Genomic DNA, 15,974 nt, shown 5'->3' on the forward strand with positions numbered 1-15,974 from the left:
CGATAGGCAGCTAAATGCTTTCACGATAAAGAATCGCTACCCTCTACCATTAATACAGGTCCTGCTCTATCAGGTACGAGGTAGTTACATCTATATGAAACTAGACCTGAAGGGAGCTTCAAATGTGCTTCGAATGGCCGAGGATGATGAATGGAAGACTGCCTTTTGGACTCGATGTGGGCATTATAAGTATTTAGTAATGGCTTTTCGACTATGCAATACCCCAATGGTCTTCCAACACTTCCTGAATGATATCTTCCGTGATCTCGTGGATATCATTGTGGAAATATACTTGGATGATATCCTCATATTCTCACCTTCTCTGTAAAAACATGTATGCCATGTTCGAAAGGTCCTTACCAGACTCTGTACCCATCAACTCTATGCGAAGATATCGAAGTGTCAGGTACACAGACCAGAATAACCTACCTAGGATATGTGCTGACCCTGGGATGTATTGAGATGGATCCAAGGAAAATCTCTGCAATATTGGAATGGATGTGCCGTTGTCTGTTAAAGAACTACAGAGGTTCTTAGTTTCTCTAAAGTTTATTGTCGGTTTATTCAGAACTATTCAGAGATCCTGGTCCCTTTGGAAGGACTCCAAAAGAAAGGAGTGCCCTTCGAATGAAACCAAGCCATGGACAAAGCATACACCATGTTAAAAACTCTATCCACCACTGCTCCTGTATTACACCTGCCAGATCCATAATTGCCCTATCTCCCGGAAATAAACGTGTCCGATTATGCCTTAGGAGAAACCTTGTTACAGAAAGACCCAGTAACCCTATGTCCACATCCGATTGCCTACCTTTGCTGTACGTTTAATTCCGCTGAGAAGAATTACAGTATTTTCATGAAAGAATTATTGCACATAAAAAAGCATTCCTGAACTGGAGGCATCTGCTGGAAGGAGCTAGAGATGTCATTTCTGTATACACTGATCGTCGCAATTTTGTTTTTTGAAAACCGCTCAAGCCATGAATCAGCACCAAAATCACTGGATTAATTTCTTTTCACGTTTTGACTTTATCGTTACCTTTAAACCAGGTAATCGAAACACCAAGGCAGACGCATTATCCCACGCTTACAAAGGAGCAGACGAAGAGATCCAAGGTATCACTTTTGTCTATCCTGACAAGATCATTTTAGTGGTACTTCCTCCCCTGATTGACTATAAGGAAATACTATGGGGAACCTATACTTTCAAGATGAAGGATGAGTTCTTGAAAACAGATGATTTCAATAAAGAGGAACAAGGATTGTTATTCCATAACCAGAAGCTATGGTTACCCACCAAGAAAAGCCAACAGATGTTTTTATACTGGTGTCATGATATACCCAGAGCAGGACATTTTGGAAATACGAAAAACTCTGGAAAAGGTACAAAGGTATGCCTGGTGGAAAATACTCAAAGAAGACACTATTGATTATATCCAGGGTTGTGGAGCATGTGTCGAATCAAAGACAACACAAAGTAAAACCATGGGGTTATTACAGCCTCTGCCAATAACAGATCTGCTTTGACAAATATGTTCCATGGATTTCATCACCGATTTACCCAACAAAGGAGGCTACTCAGTGATCCGAACAATAGTGGATTCCTCTTCTTTTTTTTTTGTTGTCATGGCGTTCCAATGGAAATTGAGCAGAGAAATGGGGATCTGTTTGACTTTCTCCTCAGATTACCATCTTCAAAGTGATGGACAATCTGAAAGAGAAAACTAGACCATAGGTCAGTATCTGCGTTGCTAGCTCACCGAATATGAAAACAAATGGACACGATTACTACCCTTGGCAGAGTTTGCATACAATGATTCCTATCATACTTCTATCAAAGATACCCCCTTCCATCTGTCTAATGGTTTACATTCCCGTTCAATACCCTTCCAGAAATCTGTCAACTCTAGTGTCCCAGCAGCCCTGGACTTGATAATCAGTCTCCAGGTTGGACTTCTAAAAGCCAAACATCATCTACAGACTGCCCAAGACCAGACCTGTTGTTTTGCAAACAGGTAACGTCAACCCTCTCCCCAGTATCAGATTTTGTATGGTTGTACACAGTACATATTCATCTTTCTTCCTGCAGTAGGAAGTTGAACCCTTGTTTTATTGGTCTGTTTAGGATTCATTGGATTATTAACCATTTAGCTGGTGAAATAATACTCCCACCTCACTATAGAATCCATCCTGTATTTCATGTATCCTTGTTCAAGCCAGCTCTTTCATGGTCTCCAGTGGTAGGACCCCAGCAGGAATACAATATCTGGTCCATTGCAAGCGTTATGGTGTAGAAGATAGAACGTGGGTGTCAGTGGATGATGTAATGGCCCCCAGACTTCTACGGATGCCTCATACCCCGAGAAGCTGAGTCCTTTTCTCGAACTGCATCCCTCTGTTAAGGGGGGAAGCCTTGGGGGCCATGCTGTTAGGATTCCCTCACTGCCAAGGCCGCAAAGATGTACACTCAGTTACATTGCGACCTCTACCGTGAGATATCAGGACTGTGAGCCCCTTTCTCGGGAGTTACAGGTTGCCCTGGAAACAGGGGACGCAGCTGGCGGTACGCCGACGCGTCCTGATCTAGTTGCATCACTAGATGCAACGGAGCGCAGTATGTGACCACACGGCTCAGTTCTTTCTTCTAGCCGTGTGGTCGCGAGCCAGCTCTCCGTGCGGCTGTACTTAAGCTATATTAAGATACTCAAGCACCGTTCTTGCAACAGTTGTTTAGGTGATTAATCAAGTTAGTTAGTTTGGATCTAGGTTTTATCACAGACAGCAGTTTACTCTCTGGTACTACTTGTTGCTAATAATGCTTTGAATTGATAATTGTTTCTCTTGCTACTTCTATAGTAATTTTCTCTCTCTCTACTGCTCCTGTCCTGTCACTGTTATTAGTGGGTGTGTCAAGTAGCACTCCCACCTTGGGGGAACTCTCCCACAGTGTTTTATTAAAACTCAACCTGTGGGATATTTCGTTTTGGGTGAGTGTTGTACTGCTTCCTTGACTCCTGAGGGGTTCCATGGTCCTTGTGCAGTCCAAAGTCTGAAAGGCATGGAACTTATAAGACTTTAAAAGAAGGGGTCAGTTAAATTACATGGTATGACAACCTGACTGATGTCAGAAATCCCAAATATACCATATGAACCTACTAAAAGAATGGTAGAGCCTATCGAGACAACCACGGTCACTAGGGCGTCCCTCCTTACTGACATAGAAATAGAGAACAAATTGATCCCCCCTTCATTGCCGATATCCCCAAAGAAGTATTTTCAGAAACAACCAGGTAGAGTTACTAACTTCTTTCATTATATCCGAACACTGGCAGGTAAAATCATCAACCTAAAGCCTTATAGGATACCTGAAGCCAGGAGAACAAATATTGAAACAGAAATTAAGGAGATGCTCAAGACTGACATTGTTGAACCCTCTGAGAGTCTCTGGTTCTCCCTTAAGTTGTTGGACGCCAATCTGACCAATCCTGGCATTTCTGTATCAGTTAGGAAGTTTAACTCCATTCCCATTTTCGATAATTATCCCATGCAACATATTGATGAATTAATTGAAAAGTTGGGTACGGCTAAATACATTTCTACACTTGACTTGAGGAAAGAGTATTGGCAAGTGCCCTTAAATTCTGCAGATAGAGAGGAAACTGCCTTTTCTACCCCTCAAGGTTTATTCCAATTTAAGGCTCTTCCCTTTGGCCTACACAAAGCCCCTGCCACCTTTCAAAGGCTCATGGACAAAGTCTTAAAACCTTATACCACCTTCTGTGGGCCCTACCTGGATGATATTGTAGTCCACAGCAACAGCTGGCAAGAGCACTTACAGCACTTATATTCCATTTCCCATTATCTCAGGAAAGCAGGATTAAGGACTAACCCTTCGAAGTGACATCTAGCTCAATCAGCTGTCAAATATCTTGCCTAGTTTGTTAGTAATGGCCTTATCCAACCCAAGACTGATAAAGTAGAGGCGGTACAACTAACACCAACCCCAAAAACTGACTTGGAACAAGAAAGACCAGGCTGGCTTCGAAAGCCTTAAACATATGCTCTTCCAGGAGCCAGTCCTCAAAATGCTGCACTTTAATAAGGAGTTTATCCTGCAAATCGATGCTTCTAAGGTCAGCTGGGCCCCTATACTGTCTCAAGAACATGACAGTATTGAACATCCTATACTCTATACCAGCTGGAAGCTCTTTCCGGGAGAACAGACATATGCCACCTTGGAGCTCAAAGCCTTGACAATCAAGTGGGCTGTGGTACATCTAAGATATTATCTGACGGGGAGGAAGTTCACGTTAATTACAGATCATTCACCTTTAACCACATTGAACCTTGGGAAAGACACTAACCCGAGTCATGAGATGGTTCCTTGACCTGCAAACATTTTGCTTTCCGGTGGAGCATAGAAAAGGAAAGCAACAAGGAAATGTGGACTTTCTGAGCAGGTCCCCACTCAATACCAATGGAAAAGCCACACACTCAAGGTGACGGGTATGTGACGAATCAGGAGTATTCGTCCATTCTCCCCAAAGAGGAGCTACTCCCTTTGAGACAAGGGAAGTGAGCACACTCTGCAAGACCCTCCCTAGGGGTCTGGGCAAGTGGGACCTCACTGGGAGTGACTCTCCCTTAAGGGACAAAGTCTCCCATTCCCAAAAGGAACTCTTCATGCTCTACACTTTATCTGCATGTATGGGACTGCCTTCCATCAAAAACAATGTCTCCTCCATATCTTTGGCTTTAGGAAATGTTGAATCCTGCATGTCATCTGAAGGAAAAGGGAATACCCCTTTAAGAAAAAACGTGTATGAATGAAAGTGGGAGGAGCAGACCAGAAGAGAGGGGAGAGAACGCTGTGCAGGGGAAATGTCCTGACATCAGAAAACTGTGCAGAGGAGGAGCAGAGATGAACCGCAGGACCAGCAGAACGGTGAGAAGCCGAGAACACCAAGTGCAGTTGCCAGAGGCCATGGTGAAGCAGACAAGTGCGAAGCAATCATCAGGAAAGAGCTTGAGGAACCGTCTGACTTTGTGGTGTGGCAACGGAAGCACTATGGCAGGCCAGGTGCCCGTATAACTATGCTGAAACCTGGAAGACTGTTAATGTTGGCAACTCCCATCGTCCGTCGTTCGCTGAATGCAGCCAGCTGTAGAGACGCTGAGGCTGGTACCCATGTGAAGCCTGAAAGGAAGAAGCGAGAAAGCAAGCCAATGTACGCGAGTGAATGGCGAACCCCATGAGGTCACCCATGGCAAACAAAGGTACTGGGATGAATGTCAGAAGCGGGAAGCCATCAGGGCAATATGTAATAAAGAGATGGACTATGATTGTGTTAAGGGCAATAATGGAACATTGAATCAGTATCATTTGATATCTGAGGAAATATTTGAAAATCTGAAGAATAAGAATGATTGTGAATCACTAATAAAGTGGAAACAAATATCCTGGGAGTGAGAGAGAAAGCAAAATAGACTTCCACAAGAGATAATTATTGAAGAGTGGGGAGACCACTTAATGAGAAACTCAAAGGTGTTAAGAGCTAAAAATGCAGAGTGAACCAAACAAGGAGAAGAAATAGTGGATTTTTTAAAAGACACACAGATTGCAGAACTCGAACCCTAAAAAAACAAGGGAATGACATCAAGTAAAAGGAAGGTGTCTAAGAGAATATCTCAAAGAGAACAATTATAAGAGTCATATTGTCAAGAAGACAAGATCTTTGAATAGTTGGGAGGAGCTACAAGAGCTTGTGAATAGAACCTGAGAAAAATATCTGTAGCAATTATCAGAAGGAATGGATTTTCTGAAAGAGAGACATTTACATAATGAAGATTTGTGTAAACCAAGAAAACACTGAGAGAAAGCCTTAAATCCAATGGCAAATTGGAGCCAGCCGGAGGAAAAACCTTCTTTAGGCCACATTTAGTTGTTACTGTTAGTGGTAGGGTCAGGTAGATTTAGGTTTGGACTGAGGACATTATGAGTTTGGACTGCCTGACGACAGACAATCACCTTTCGTTTAATTTAGTTCGGTAGGGAAGCCCCTATAGCGATACAGTGAGATAGGCCTTTTCTCTTATAATTTAAATAAAAGAATATCAAAACGTCCACTATGTGTCTGACTCTTTCTTCCAACCCACCACTAGAGTTTTAGTTTGCATAAAAAAGCCAGAACTCTGTGTACTTTTATTAAAAGTCAAATATTGATTTGTAATTCTAAATGCAAAGTCTCTTGCGGTTTCCTTCATGTTCAGTTTTTCAATTTAGAAAACACATTTGGCCAAATTCTGTGATCCTGAAATAATGGCTTCATCTCCTTCTTCTCTTAGTTCTCATTTCCAGCAAAATTAAATCCATTTACAAATCGGATAATGTACAGGAAAAACATTTTTTTTTTAAATAATGAACATTCCCAAAAAACAATATTGTCAAACCTCTGTGGGAGATTATAATTGTCAGAATTTCTTAAGGTCCACAGACGAGAGACCACAAGCTACACATTGTTAAACATATAGTTTTGAAGGACATTTTTAAAACGAGCAGCTTTTAAATAATGTAGAGTTACAGGTTCCAGCAGTATTAATCAATGATGGGGGTACGCCAGTGTGTGTAGACTAAATGGAAGGAAGTGCTACTGCAGGTAAGAAGCCTTCTAGCTCAGAATGGATTAGTATCAGCTATGACTTAAGGCTGATCCAAAAGAAGATTGACAGCATTACATTTCAGAAACTGACTTTGCTTGAATCCCTGGGTGCTGTGGGTTCGGAAGTTCTCTCACTGGCGACCAGCATTTTCTGGTAAACAGTTTAGTGGTAAATTCCCTGTGGAATTATCCTTTTAAATCAATCAAAGCTAATAATGCATATGCGGACTGAACAAATGGAAGGTGTAGCCCTCTTCTACACATGCCTGGGGTTGGACTGAAGGACAATGTCAGAAAGGTATGAATGAGAAAAATTATCATGTTAGAGAAAAATCTGCCTCTCCAAAAATGGAAAGTAAAACCAAATCAGATATTAAGTCATGGATTCAATAAAAATGCTTCCACGCTCACATGGTAAAGAATTTGCGCAAAACTGTGGCCAAGAAAACTAATTTGATAGAAAACTGATGCACCATCTTGGAAATTTAGGGAGAAAGTAGAAGATGGTCGCCTATGTGTGCTTTTGCATGAAGAATTATGAACGTGCTGTCAGTCCTTTCTGATTTGTGTTAAACGCTTACATTTTTCTATTACCCACCTTCCAGTGTTCTTTGACTTTGTGCATTGATTGAGTCTTTACTTCATTCAGACGTTGCATGAAACACAGAAAAAAAAAATCTGGCTAAAATCTATTAAATAGCTAAAGGCTTACAGGGTACAGAGAGAGTGAGCTACAAGCAAGATTATGCAGCCAAGCAAAATAGCAATGCGGCAAGTCTTGAAAACAAACATTCGTGCTGCTTCCTGAATGTTGAGATAAGTGGAGCAAAGAGGAAACTCCTTTTGATTTCTCCCCTCCACTGCTAACACCAGCGCCCAATGAAATTACCCTTTTTCTGTATTAAAGAGCATAATGTCATCAAAAAACACACTTACGAAAAACATAACAATGACTCACCTTCCTAGTTGCTTTCTTCACTTGCCCCACTTTGAAAAGGTTCATCTGGTTGCTTTCAGCATTGAATTTTTGAACAGCATGCACTAGGATTGGCTGCAGCTCTTTACTGTCGGCCGATATGGGTTGTGCACATCCAAAGCACACTTTGTCTGGAGAAAATACAGGACCACCAGTTAATATTACAGCTGTCGGCTAGCAAAGTCCTTGCTTGCTTGCAGGTGGTAACCATCTGAGCAGGCCATATTGGAAGGCTTCTGTAATTGCCCGATCAGGAATATTACAGTCGGCAGTGAGATTGCCCGTTGTCGGCAATAATTGATAAATCATGGTAAAAGACACATTCTATCAAAATGAGAAGACAATTTTGCATTGCATTGCTTTTACATCCTTACTTTGATGCATATAACCCGGAAACACTGGATTTTTGCAAAGTAATATGAATGCTTCCCCTCCTGTGCGATTTCAAAGACATTGGCTATCAATTTGACATGGCACATAAACAGATTTATTTATTTCAGAAATTGATTTTCCATGGCTGTGTCATGAAAAATGTCATCCCCTGAAGAAGGTTTTTCAACTGCTGCTTGGCTGAAACAGGTTAACAAACACTTAGTACACGAAAGTACATTTGCTGAGCTTGTATTCCCAATGTTGCAAGTAGTATTAATATTAAAACAAATATTTAGGGATACTGGTTAACATTTTCATACTCAAGTAAATCTCTCTAGTTCACGTATATTTTTTCTGTCTTAATACGTTGCTCACTCTTTCAGACATTGGGCCTCATTACAAGTTTGCTGGTCCGGTAACAACGGTGATGGTACGCCAAGAGCTGGAGGTAAAGGCCCCCTCCAGCAGAAAACAGCTGGTATTTCGGGCACTGGTACTACCGATGCCAGCAATACCGGCAATCCCCTCCATGGAATCGGTGGTGTGGAAGGTTGGCCCAGAGCAATTGCCAGTGGTTTAGATTCATTCGAAACCTTCCACCCATCACTTTTGTGGTCAGTTTGTTTCTCCTTGTGAGAGAGGGTATGCCCAGACGTGGGTCCCTTGCTCGCTGCGCCACAGGGAACCAGGCTGCACCTCACTGAGGAGGTCCAACAAAGCCGAAACATGTCTGGGGTTGCTTGGTTTTCTGTGCAGAGGGGACCTGGCCTAGCAGTTCGGGCTGGGCTGCTACCTTCGGTGGCGGCAGCTGCTGACTGATTTGCACATGGCTGGTCCCCTTTTGCAATGGCGCAGACGGGCTAAAAAACGGTGGTGTGGAAGGTTGGCCCAGAGCAATTGCCAGTGGTTTAGATTCATTCGAAACCTTCCACCCATCACTTTTGTGGTCAGTTTGTTTCTCCTTGTGAGAGAGGGTATGCCCAGACGTGGGTCCCTTGCTCGCTGCGCCACAGGGAACCAGGCTGCACCTCACTGAGGAGGTCCAACAAGGCCGAAACATGTCTGGGGTTGCTTGGTTTTCTGTGCAGAGGGGACCTGGCCTAGCAGTTCGGGCTGGGCTGCTACCTTCGGTGGCGGCAGCTGCTGACTGATTTGCACATGGCGGTCCCCTTTTGCAATGGCGCAGACGGGCTAAAAAACGGTGGTGTGGAAGGTTGGCCCAGAGCAATTGCCAGTGGTTTAGATTCATTCGAAACCTTCCACCCATCACTTTTGTGGTCAGTTTGTTTCTCCTTGTGAGAGAGGGTATGCCCAGACGTGGGTCCCTTGCTTGCTGCGCCACAGGGAACCAGGCTGCACCTCACTGAGGAGGTCCAACAAGGCCGAAACATGTCTGGGGTTGCTTGGTTTTCTGTGCAGAGGGGACCTGGCCTAGCAGTTCGGGCTGGGCTGCTACCTTCGGTGGCGGCAGCTGCTGACTGATTTGCACATGGCTGGTCCCCTTTTGCAATGGCGCAGACGGGCTAAAAAACGGTGGTGTGGAAGGTTGGCCCAGAGCAATTGCCAGTGGTTTAGATTCATTCGAAACCTTCCACCCATCACTTTTGTGGTCAGTTTGTTTCTCCTTGTGAGAGAGGGTATGCCCAGACGTGGGTCCCTTGCTCGCTGCGCCACAGGGAACCAGGCTGCACCTCACTGAGGAGGTCCAACAAGGCCGAAACATGTCTGGGGTTGCTTGGTTTTCTGTGCAGAGGGGACCTGGCCTAGCAGTTCGGGCTGGGCTGCTACCTTCGGTGGCGGCAGCTGCTGACTGATTTGCACATGGCTGGTCCCCTTTTGCAATGGCACAGACGGGCTAAAAAACGGTGGTGTGGAAGGTTGGCCCAGAGCAATTGCCAGTGGTTTAGATTCATTCGAAACCTTCCACCCATCACTTTTGTGGTCAGTTTGTTTCTCCTTGTGAGAGAGGGTATGCCCAGACGTGGGTCCCTTGCTCGCTGCGCCACAGGGAACCAGGCTGCACCTCACTGAGGAGGTCCAACAAGGCCGAAACATGTCTGGGGTTGCTTGGTTTTCTGTGCAGAGGGGACCTGGCCTAGCAGTTCGGGCTGGGCTGCTACCTTCGGTGGCGGCAGCTGCTGACTGATTTGCACATGGCTGGTCCCCTTTTGCAATGGCGCAGTCGGGCTAAAAAACGGTGGTGTGGAAGGTTGGCCCAGAGCATTTGCCAGTGGTTTAGATTCATTCGAAACCTTCCACCCATCACTTTTGTGGTCAGTTTGTTTCTCCTTGTGAGAGAGGGTATGCCCAGACGTGGGTCCCTTGCTCGCTGCGCCACAGGGAACCAGGCTGCACCTCACTGAGGAGGTCCAACAAGGCCGAAAAATGTCTGGGGTTGCTTGGTTTTCTGTGCAGAGGGGACCTGGCCTAGCAGTTCGGGCTGGGCTGCTACCTTCGGTGGCGGCAGCTGCTGGCTGATTTGCACATGGCTGGTCCCCTTTTGCAATGGCGCAGACGGGCTAAAAAACGGTGGTGTGGAAGGTTGGCCCAGAGCAATTGCCAGTGGTTTAGATTCATTCGAAACCTTCCACCCATCACTTTTGTGGTCAGTTTGTTTCTCCTTGTGAGAGAGGGTATGCCCAGACGTGGGTCCCTTGCTCGCTGCGCCACAGGGAACCAGGCTGCACCTCACTGAGGAGGTCCAACAAGGCCGAAACATGTCTGGGGTTGCTTGGTTTTCTGTGCAGAGGGGACCTGGCCTAGCAGTTCGGGCTGGGCTGCTACCTTCGGTGGCGGCAGCTGCTGACTGATTTGCACATGGCTGGTCCCCTTTTGCAATGGCGCAGACGGGCTAAAAAACGGTGGTGTGGAAGGTTGGCCCAGAGCAATTGCCAGTGGTTTAGATTCATTCGAAACCTTCCACCCATCACTTTTGTGGTCAGTTTGTTTCTCCTTGTGAGAGAGGGTATGCCCAGACGTGGGTCCCTTGCTCGCTGCGCCACAGGGAACTAGGCTGCACCTCACTGAGGAGGTCCAACAAGGCCGAAACATGTCTGGGGTTGCTTGGTTTTCTGTGCAGAGGGGACCTGGCCTAGCAGTTCGGGCTGGGCTGCTACCTTCGGTGGCGGCAGCTGCTGACTGATTTGCACATGGCTGGTCCCCTTTTGCAATGGCGCAGACGGGCTAAAAAACGGTGGTGTGGAAGGTTGGCCCAGAGCAATTGCCAGTGGTTTAGATTCATTCGAAACCTTCCACCCATCACTTTTGTGGTCAGTTTGTTTCTCCTTGTGAGAGAGGGTATGCCCAGACGTGGGTCCCTTGCTCGCTGCGCCACAGGGAACCAGGCTGCACCTCACTGAGGAGGTCCAACAAGGCCGAAACATGTCTGGGGTTGCTTGGTTTTCTGTGCAGAGGGGACCTGGCCTAGCAGTTCGGGCTGGGCTGCTACCTTCGGTGGCGGCAGCTGCTGACTGATTTGCACATGGCTGGTCCCCTTTTGCAATGGCGCAGACGGGCTAAAAAACGGTGGTGTGGAAGGTTGGCCCAGAGCAATTGCCAGTGGTTTAGATTCATTTGAAACCTTCCACCCATCACTTTTGTGGTCAGTTTGTTTCTCCTTGTGAGAGAGGGTATGCCCAGACATGGGTCCCTTGCTCGCTGCGCCACAGGGAACCAGGCTGCACCTCACTGAGGAGGTCCAACAAGGCCGAAACATGTCTGGGGTTGCTTGGTTTTCTGTGCAGAGGGGACCTGGCCTAGCAGTTCGGGCTGGGCTGCTACCTTCGGTGGCGGCAGCTGCTGACTGATTTGCACATGGCTGGTCCCCTTTTGCAATGGCGCAGACGGGCTAAAAAACGGTGGTGTGGAAGGTTGGCCCAGAGCAATTGCCAGTGGTTTAGATTCATTCGAAACCTTCCACCCATCACTTTTGTGGTCAGTTTGTTTCTCCTTGTGAGAGAGGGTATGCCCAGACGTGGGTCCCTTGCTCACTGCGCCACAGGGAACCAGGCTGCACCTCACTGAGGAGGTCCAACAAGGCCAAAACATGTCTGGGGTTGCTTGGTTTTCTGTGCAGAGGGGACCTGGCCTAGCAGTTCGGGCTGGGCTGCTACCTTCGGTGGCGGCAGCTGCTGACTGATTTGCACATGGCTGGTCCCCTTTTGCAATGGCGCAGACGGGCTAAAAAATGGTGGTGTGGAAGGTTGGCCCAGAGCAATTGCCAGTGGTTTAGATTGATTCGAAACCTTCCACCCATCACTTTTGTGGTCAGTTTGTTTCTCCTTGTGAGAGAGGGTATGCCCAGACGTGGGTCCCTTGCTCGCTGCGCCACAGGGAACCAGGCTGCACCTCACTGAGGAGGTCCAACAAGGCCGAAACATGTCTGGGGTTGCTTGGTTTTCTGTGCAGAGGGGACCTGGCCTAGCAGTTCGGGCTGGGCTGCTACCTTCGGTGGCGGCAGCTGCTGACTGATTTGCACATGGCTGGTCCCCTTTTGCAATGGCGCAGACGGGCTAAAAAACGGTGGTGTGGAAGGTTGGCCCAGAGCAATTGCCAGTGGTATAGATTCATTCGAAACCTTCCACCCATCACTTTTGTGGTCAGTTTGTTTCTCCTTGTGAGAGAGGGTATGCCCAGACGTGGGTCCCTTGCTCGCCGCGCCACAGGGAACCAGGCTGCACCTCACTGAGGAGGCCCAACAAGGCCGAAACATGTCTGGGGTTGCTTGGTTTTCTGTGCAGAGGGGACCTGGCCTAGCAGTTCGGGCTGGGCTGCTACCTTCGGTGGCGGCAGCTGCTGACTGATTTGCACATGGCTGGTCCCCTTTTGCAATGGCGCAGACGGGCTAAAAAACGGTGGTGTGGAAGGTTGGCCCAGAGCAATTGCCAGTGGTTTAGATTCATTCGAAACCTTCCACCCATCACTTTTGTGGTCAGTTTGTTTCTCCTTGTGAGAGAGGGTATGCCCAGACGTGGGTCCCTTGCTTGCTGCGCCACAGGGAACCAGGCTGCACCTCACTGAGGAGGTCCAACAAGGCCGAAACATGTCTGGGGTTGCTTGGTTTTCTGTGCAGAGGGGACCTGGCCTAGCAGTTCAGGCTGGGCTGCTACCTTCGGTGGCGGCAGCTGCTGACTGATTTGCACATGGCTGGTCCCCTTTTGCAATGGCGCAGACGTGCTAAAAAACGGTGGTGTGGAAGGTTGGCCCAGAGCAATTGCCAGTGGTTTAGATTCATTCGAAACCTTCCACCCATCACTTTTGTGGTCAGTTTGTTTCTCCTTGTGAGAGAGGGTATGCCCAGACGTGGGTCCCTTGCTCGCTGCGCCACAGGGAACCAGGCTGCACCTCACTGAGGAGGTCCAACAAGGCCGAAACATGTCTGGGGTTGCTTGGTTTTCTGTGCAGAGGGGACCTGGCCTAGCAGTTCGGGCTGGGCTGCTACCTTCGGTGGCGGCAGCTGCTGACTGATTTGCACATGGCTGGTCCCCTTTTGCAATGGCGCAGACGGGCTAAAAAACGGTGGTGTGGAAGGTTGGCCCAGAGCAATTGCCAGTGGTTTAGATTCATTCGAAACCTTCCACCCATCACTTTTGTGGTCAGACTCCATGGAGGGGCATTTACTGCCCTTTCCACCACCTGTAATATCCCGGTAATTCTGGGATGTCAGGCGGTGGAAACGATAGGTCAGTTTGCCAGTATTCTGCCAGAATTAACAGCAAGATACTGGCAAACTTGTAATGAGGGCCTCGTCACACTTATTTTCAATATTGCCAACCTCCCCTGACTCCAAACAGGGACATTCCCTAGAAGCTTCTTGTCTTTCAGTTTTCAGGTGGGGTAAGAACATGCACTATGGCTGCATGACTTTCAATCCTTCATGGTCTATGGTGCTAAGATAATATATACCACTACAAAGCATTGAGGGGGAACACCTATATCACTCTTATGTGTTGATGCATAGTAAATCGAATTGACACAAACTTAAAGCATCTAGTGCCACTATGGAATCCACTGTTGGGAAGAGCATACACAACTTGCACTGTTACAATAGTGCAACTTCAGTAACTAAACTAGCTTGTTGCAGGAGTGTAGAACATATGGTTCTAAACACCTTGGAGCACTGTTATGTTTTAGAATTGAATTGAAGGGGCGTGGCTAACCGCCATGTAAGCAAGTCGCCTTTCAGTGTGCTCCGTCCAATGCAACTAGAATCCTGCTGAATCCCTACTGTTCCCGTGCGATTAAACAGCCACGAGCCTCCACTATCGCTGCTGACCACGTTCGGGAAAGCCTTTTGGAAATTCAGGCCGCTGTGACCCTTCCCTGCTGAGCGGCACCGAGGAGAGGGAGAAAGGCCCACGGCCCGAAAATGGCACCAGCTGTGAGTTGAGTTAACAAGGCAAGTGGGTGGCCCGCTGCGGGCATCGGGGCGCATGCGGAGCAGACCGCGCTGAAGGTCGGCGGCCGCCAGAGCGGAGCCCGTGGACTCTGGAGAACAGAGCGCGCCCCTCCCCAGGGCCCCTGCGAGGAGACTGTGCCCGGTGGGGCTGGCCTGGGAGCGCTGACGGGCCCTGCATGCACGGGCCGCACTGCCCGTGGAGTCGCTCGGCCGCGGCGGGTGGCGTTCCGCCACCTACACAATTGAAGCGGCCCCGAGGGAATGAGCAAGGCTGCACGGGAGCGCCGAGACATGGGGCTGCCCTGAAGATCCGTGGCAGCGTCAGGTGAGGAGCAGGCGGGCGGGGGGACAAGCGAGGCGAAACACTACCGCCGTGTGCGACCCCCCCCTGGCTACGCAACAATAAGCAGAGCCGGCCCCAAACCGTGGTCTGGATCACACACCACGGACCCCGGCTGCCCGCGGCACCCCGACACCGCTAGACCGCAGGAACACCCCGGGAGACCCCATTGGACCGGATGTAGGGCTGGATACCCAGCAGAAACAGCGCACAGCCCACACTGCCCTGACCTAATTGGACACTGCCCTGGACCCCTTCCATCGCATCTAGTGACAGGCCCCACATCAGCCACATAATCCGTCCTGGGTTCTGCCCCACCACCACCCAGGGACTGTCTGGGGGCAACTCAATAAGCCAGACGCCACCGACACAGAGTTGCGTGGCACTGACTGCGAGTGTGGCAGCGAACAGACTCCGGCCTGCCCTCCCCTCCCCCCGAAACCCAAGCCCGCATGGTTATGCCCGCAAAAAGCGCAAAAGGCAGGCAGAAGCAGACCACAATGGACACCTACGCGGCGGGCGGAGCGGCCAGACCAGAAGCCTGCCCCACTGGCTCCACGCCAACTCGTGCGGAACCCCCTGAAAAGCCAGCAAACTCACAGCTGATGGAAGCCATCATAACCCTCCAAAAAACAATGGAGAGTAAAATTGACGCTGTGGCAATTCATCTGAACCTGCTAAGACAAGATGTCCGCTCCATAGCAGGCAGAACAGAGACCCTTGAGACCCATGTCTGTGAGAACACTGAGACCAAAACCCAGCTCCTGAGGGACGTTGATGCACTAACTCAAAAGGTGAAAAACCTAGAGGACAGAGCTGATGAAGCCGAAGGGAGGGCACGATGAAATAACATCAGAATTATTGGCCTGCCGGAGGGCATCGAAGGAAATGACCCCACAAACTATATTAAGAACCTTTTACTGCAAGAGATTGAGTCAGGGAAGTTAACGCAAGGTTTCACCATTGAAAGAGCGCTCCGCTCACTCACCAAAAGACCGCCTCCTGGGACGCCTCCTAGGCCTGTGATCGCGAGGATGCTCAACTACAGGGACAGAGAGACTATCTTGGCCTTCTCGAGATTGGGAGGCTGTATAGAGAGAGACGCGGCGAAGATAGCCATATACCCTGACTACACCTTACAAGTTCAAATGAGAAGAGCCCAAATCAAACAAACGAAAGCAAGACTGAAGAAAGCGGGCCTGCACTACATGCTCCTTTATCCTGCTAGAC

General features: G+C 48.3%; 1 protein-coding gene across 2 annotated transcripts in view; it reads right to left on the reverse strand.

Annotated features, from left to right (window-relative positions):
• The window catches only part of LOC138493248 (uncharacterized), a 387,082-nt gene that overhangs the window by 155,297 nt on the left and 215,811 nt on the right, over positions 1–15,974 (reverse strand). For both annotated transcript variants that reach the window (XM_069620382.1, XM_069620381.1), the window contains exon 10: positions 7,618–7,766. In XM_069620382.1, the coding sequence (XP_069476483.1) occupies positions 7,618–7,766 (149 nt within the window). The remainder of the gene's footprint in view (positions 1–7,617; positions 7,767–15,974) is intronic.

This window comes from Ambystoma mexicanum, chromosome 10, assembly GCF_040938575.1.
Source record: "Ambystoma mexicanum isolate Mex_15411 chromosome 10, UKY_AmexF1_1, whole genome shotgun sequence".
In the NCBI taxonomy this organism is placed as follows: domain Eukaryota; kingdom Metazoa; phylum Chordata; class Amphibia; order Caudata; family Ambystomatidae; genus Ambystoma; species Ambystoma mexicanum.